The sequence below is a fragment of the Trachemys scripta genome, chromosome 9 (assembly GCF_013100865.1).
Source record: "Trachemys scripta elegans isolate TJP31775 chromosome 9, CAS_Tse_1.0, whole genome shotgun sequence".
In the NCBI taxonomy this organism is placed as follows: Eukaryota; Metazoa; Chordata; order Testudines; family Emydidae; genus Trachemys; species Trachemys scripta.
The window spans coordinates 96,793,183-96,799,346 of NC_048306.1; the positions used below are offsets into that span (position 1 = coordinate 96,793,183).

At 50.1% G+C, this 6,164-nt stretch overlaps 1 protein-coding gene across 3 annotated transcripts in view; it reads right to left on the bottom strand.

Moving 5' to 3' along the window:
* Positions 1-650: 650 nt before the first annotated feature.
* The window catches only part of LOC117882523 (PHD finger protein 13-like), an 11,305-nt gene continuing 5,791 nt past the window's right edge, over positions 651-6,164 (bottom strand). For 2 of the 3 annotated variants that reach the window (XM_034780878.1, XM_034780876.1), the window contains exons 2-5: positions 4,338-4,430; positions 3,496-4,105; positions 3,050-3,097; positions 651-2,737 (exon numbers count right to left, since the gene is read on the bottom strand). In XM_034780878.1, the coding sequence (XP_034636769.1) occupies positions 2,511-2,737; positions 3,050-3,097; positions 3,496-4,105; positions 4,338-4,430 (978 nt within the window). In that variant the 3' untranslated portion in view covers positions 651-2,510. Of the gene's footprint in view, positions 2,738-3,049; positions 3,098-3,495; positions 4,106-4,337; positions 4,431-4,847; positions 6,100-6,164 lie in introns of those variants that run through there. The other variant, XM_034780879.1, reaches the window with a different exon arrangement.

The window sequence follows — 6,164 nt, forward strand, 5'->3', positions numbered from 1 at the left end:
AGAGGCCAGGCGAGGGCATGTGAGGGGTGTCTAGTCACACTAAGATAGGGCTGGTGTTTTGACATGCTTCCACAGATATGCTCAGCAGTGTGGTAGCAGGGGGTTGTGCCTGTCTCCCAGTTAAGGGATGCTTTCTCTTAGGGGAGGGAGATGCCCCATTTTCCTTTCTACAGCACCATGGGTGTCAAACCACTGCCATGTAATCGATAGTGCATTGCACTATTCAAAGAGTTAAAGAAAAACAGCAAGCCTGTTTGCATCACAGATGAGGAAAGATGCCATCAGTCCTGGCTAGAATCTCTCACCCCACCTGACTAGCACAGATGGTCTAATCCTAGATTTTAGTACCCTAGCTAATTCTCACCTTTTCAAGGGGGAGACTGTCCAACCCTGACCCCTCTGAGAGCCCTGGTGTTCTACCTACTCCTTACCCTATATTTCTCTTTGCTCAGTGTCCCTGAGTTAACACCTCTTACTTCTCCAGAGCACCAGGCTTGTACTCTGTGTTAGATTTTTAATTCCCCAGCATCCACCAAATTCTCAAAGACGACTCCATGGTAGAAAGGACAGGGCTAGTGGCTCTTCGCACAGCCAAAGGAAATATTCACTGAAACTTACATAAGGGGAGTTACAGGTGAGGTCATGAAACAATAAGGCCACAAGGGTTATGGCAAAAGTACTTTATTATATACATCTTACTCCACCCACACTCCCAAGAATTTGCTATCTTACATAATTTCAATAAAAGTTACTACAAACTATAAAAGTGTAAAGCATTTCAGGGGCCTAGACTTCCCCCCCCAGGAGAGGGATACAAGGAGCAAACCCTCCCAGAGAGACAGGGACAGTGCTGACTGATGAAGATGTCTCAGGGCAGCTAAGTACACAAGTTTGGAAAAATAGGAATTGTGATCTTAGGTTCCTTTCATTTCCCCCCACCCCAAGAGTCAGAACACCTCCAGCACAGGGGGAGGAGCATCTTTGAAATGCAGTATAGAAGGTGCAGAAGGCACATGGGTCTGGTTCTTTGGTGGGTGGGGGGTAAAAGGAGAATTAGAAGATGGAATTTAATACTTAGTGCATGTAGAACCCCCAGCGACCAGCCAGCTCAGTCATGTCCTCCTTGAGGAGAGAGAGAGAGAAGACCAAGTATCCTGTCTAGAACTGTAAAGGTGTGCTCCTAACAGGCACATCCAATCTAAGAGGCAACAATTTGCATAGTGGATGAGGCTCAAGGCAAAAGACCCCATGTGTCTGTATGAGACACTAACACTCCTCAAACTTCACCGAGGAGCCTAGACTGCTAACACTGGAGAATTCTTCAGGGGATTGGACAATCCAGATAAAAGTGTCACTTTCTTTCTGCTCTGTCAATTTTGTTCACATCCACCACACCTTCACCAAGGGTGCTTCCTGGGCGACAGCCCAGTGCACAACAGCAAGGAAAGTCCTGAGAGCCATCGCCAAGGGTCTGCTTGTGGACTCTCCCGAGTTTCCAAAGGTTCTCTCCCCCCCGCCAACTGTTTTGGGCTCCTACCCCAACTCCTTAAGTCCCTTCATACAAGAGACTACAGTGCAACTGGAAGTTTGGGAGCAGAGGACTCCATTTTACAGTTTAGCAAGAATTGTTTTATAATTTTCTAAACATCTGTTACAAATTATTTACAGTCACTCCATTAATATTTACAGTAACCACATTCTGCCCCTCTCTTCCCAACCTCTGAAGCTAGTGAGTGCAGTCAGATCAAGAGGCTACTATTGCTTACTCCACATGCAGCAAGTTTGAAGGCAGGGGTGCTCAATTCAGGTCCTGGGGCAGATGTCCACATCACTATAATTGATGGGCTATGACAGCACAGAGGACAACTTCCTTTTTCCCCCCCAAGAGTGTCACTCCAGAGCATGGTTTGTAGAGGGAGAAGCTTGTGCACTCAACAAACCAGACACAGCCCAGATTAAAGATGACATTAGTCTGGGGGAGAAGGGGGGCACTAGCCACCTGACAACTTTCACCAGCACTAAACTCACTCTTAGGAGGTTGTCCCATGAAAGGAATTGGGCACCAGTGGGATAACAACCACCCTTGGGATAAGTCTAAGCAGCCCCCATACCAGAGGGTAACTACTTGGACTAGGCTCTCCTGGATTGCCTGGGGGAAAAGGCACTGAGCCCCGTGTGTATTACAACAGGAAGGTTTCTGGCTGACCTACTGCACTGGATTCCATTGAGACACTTCTCCTGCTGGGCCCCACTGCACTGGCAAAACTGATGTCTCAGCTGCATAGTTTACATGATCCCCACAAGAGAAAGATTATTCCTCCTGGAGTGAGTCTCAACGTGCCAGCTTCCTGGAGCTGGAAGTACAGGGGGCATGCCCAGCACAAATGCTCCCACTTTCCAGTGCCACAGGCCTCCTATAGTCACTGTGCATCGATTGTCTAGCCAACTTGGGCTACAGTCTTAGAACAAAGGGCCCCCGCCCACAATCACCATCTCTCAGGGGGAGAGGATCAGTCACAGAAGCGTTTGCGGGGCACTGTCCTGGCTCGGTTTGAGCGACGGATCTCTTGTTTGGCGTCACGGCATCTCTGGCAGATGAAGACCTCAGGCACATTGGATTTGCGAATCTTGGCACAAGAGAGATGGATCCAGGTGGTGCATTCATTACACTCTATCATGGGTCTCCCTGCAAAGGGCTTCAGGCAGAAGCAGGTTATCAGGTCCCAAGCATCATCCTCTGGGCAGGGGAGAGACAGACCTCCATCAGAAAATGCCAGACAAGCCCAGTTTATAGCATAAGATTTGCACACAGGAAGGCAGTATACATTGTCCCAGGAGCATGAAGGCCTAGAGGGATCAGCACCAACCACCACAGACAATTAGTGATCAGCTCTGAAAGAAACCCAGGCCTGTCCTATGCTGGCCTGAATTCCCCTCTGTCTGGTTCAATCCCCACCCATTTCAGGAAGAAGCCCAGCGGCAAAGCAAGACCCCCTGCTCCCCGTGCTGGAGAGGCTACCAGTACCACACATAATGGAGTCCCACTCACCTTCTGATTTGGTGTTGGGAGGTGCCACTGTGAATTCCACAGGTGAAGCTGCAAAAGGGAAAAAGCAATTAAAACCAGTCAAATGGTTAGTTTGAGAGAGTCTCCCAAGCTGAAGAATGAGTCTGGCTCTAGCACTGTTTTCATCAGGGGAAAGGAGGACTCTGACAGGCTGAGGCCCAACACCTTGACTCTATGCTTTGCAGTTCCCCTACTTCACCTCTTGTTGGGTGAGGTGAGGACTCCAATAGCTGTGGGCTCCCCACAAAGCCAGTGAACCTACAGGTCCTCCAGCTGAAAGACAGCAAGGTGCTGAGCATTGGAACATGATGCAGCTTTGCAGTGAGAACAAAGCATTGACATAACCACCTATCCAGACCAGGGACCTCTGCCCCACTTTTCCTTCGGACCCCTCCACACTCCCCATACAAACTAGCTTGGAAGCTTACAATTGAGCTGGGAGCTGACACTGCTTGTACCCTCCTCCTCTTTGCTTTGATCCAAGGTATTCTGACAGCTGGAGCTCCTCCTCTCCTCAGGGCATGATTCCTGCTCCTTTGGTCGAAAGTAGCCTCCTACTGGCACTTCACTCCCTTGAACCCCACATGTCCAGTCCTTTTCTTCCTTCATGAACTCCTCCAACAGGGATTTGGGTCGGAGCTCACCAGCTGGGACAACCAAGGACTCAAGACATTTTCTCATTACATAAGGCGCCTGCTCCTCTAGTACAGCGGACTCTTTCCTTTGCTGTTGAACATCACTTAAATTCTTCGTGCCAGCCAGCGTCACCTTCTGTTCCATCTCTTGATCCAAGATGAGCTTCTTTGCAGACAGTTTCTTCTTCTTGGTTTGCTGGGGCCGGGCTGCATAGAAACTGCTGGGGAAGTCAGGGCAGTTCAGGAACAGGTTGCCCCCTTTGTACTTGGCATTTCTGATCCTCCCCTCATCTGGCAGTACTTGGGAATCAGAGGAATGGGATGAGGCCCAGCTGTCACTATCCTGAGTGCTGCCTGTGCTGTTCTGGGGACTCATGCTGCCTCCAAGTGTCCAGGGTTCATTCTGCAAGGACAAAGAAAAGCACATAGGATCTGCACAGGACCACACCACAGATGTGATGTTCTTGGAGTGATTGGGGGAGGGAAGGAGACATGAGCTGAGGAATGACACAGCAGGAAGTCCCCAAACCTCAATGCCAAGAAAGAAAGTAGAGGTGCCAGGTCTGTCTCCCAGGACATTGGCCCCTTCACACAACACTAAACAATGGCACAACGCACACACCAATCTGTTTTACCTCCTCGGGGTAGGGGATGTAGCCAGCATAGGCCAACACGAAGGTGCAGAACTGGTTGAAGTCCTCCACGGTTCTTTGTCTTTTTTGTGGTGGCTGCAAAAAATGACATTTTATTGATTAGAGTCTCTACCTCCAACCTCAGACTTGATGGCTAGAAAAAAAATTGACGAAACATTGCCAGCTTGGCCTTTTAACTACAGACAATGACTAAATCTTATGCTACAAGATATCATTGTGGGAGTCAGAAAGGACTGTGTGTGCAACACCAGCCACTAAGTAACTCCATTACACGTCTAGCACATGCAGCCCTGGAATGCCTGCGCAACATTCCCCACAACCAACCCGCACACAGTCCCAGACTGCCTGAACACCACCACAGAAGCCTGCAGTGCCCAGCCCACCAAGATGACCCTCCTTTCTCCCAAACCAACCCACACATAATGTGTCAAGTATCAGAGGGGTAGCCGTGTTAGTCTGAATCTGTAAAAAGCAATAGAGGGTCCTATGCACCTTTGAGACTAATAGAAGTATAGGGAGCATAAGCTTTCGTGGCTAAGAACCTCACTTCTTCAGATGCAAGTCTCTCAAGCATGCCTAGATGTTCCCCTTCAAAGATACACCCAGAACCTGCAGCCATAGCCCATGCTGGCACCCCCACCACATCAAATCTACATGCACACAATGTGTAGAAAGGAAATATTTGAATATTGAGTTGCTACAAGGTTTCTAAACAGGGTGAACCCCTGAAGTTGTGGAAGAGCCCCCTGCAATGAGCTCCATTTATCTGCAGTCACAGGACTGGGGTGTTTGTGACAGGGACCATGATCTAGCCTAAGGAAATCCTGCTCTGAGATCCAGTGGGAAGGATAACAGGCCCCTACACAATTAACACAGGAGAGTTCAGACAAAGCCTTGAGCATGGACTCTAGGGAACCATCCTGCCCTGATTCCTGAGTCTACAGCTCTATGGAGGGGAATCAGAACAGCTGTGCCACCATGACAGGGGCACCTGAGAAGAGTTTCCTCTCAGGACAATCAAGTTGCCCATTATAGAACTCCAGAGTCCTACACAAAACAGCCTCTTGCACCCACCTCCTTCAAGGCAAAGGGAAATGAAAGCACTGGAGCCAATCCCAGCCAGCACAGGGACACTTATCTGACTGACTGGGGATAGGCCATATGCACAGTGCTACCATTTATTTCAGCCAGGCAGTCCATGCCAGCTATCCAAGGGCAGTGAAAACTCATGGCTGAGCCTGAGTCAACACCAGCAGCTTGGAGGCCCCCTCCCTGCTGGTCTGCAGGCATCTAACACTTGGAGCTACCAGAAAGGCCAACTCTCCAGCCCCTCAATCCCAACTCTGAAGGGCAGTACCCCAAAGAGCAGAGGAGTAAGTTCATGATAAACACTGAGGGAAGCCTGAAATTTCTACAGTCCAGGGCCTGGTCACATCCCACCTCCAGAGGTCTGACTCCACCCAACCACCCCTCTTCCCCAAGGGCTGAAGGACAATCACTTCCAGCCATAGGGAGGGGCACCTGCCTCCTGGAGAGCAGGGGGAGAGGCCTTTACTGCCTATGGTGGGTGGGAGGAGCCAACCATCGCTGGCAGGGTTGGAAAGAGCATGCCCCCCCAGTTACTGGCATGAAGGAAAGAGCAGAGAGCATGCCCAGGGCTACAGAAAGCTAACTTCCTTCAGCCACACACACTCCTCCCAATGCCCAGACCTCCCCCCTCACAAACACACTGCCCAAAGCTTAGCCCCACATGCTCCCCAGTGCCCAGACCCCCCCCCACACACACACTGCCCAAAGCTTAGCCCCACA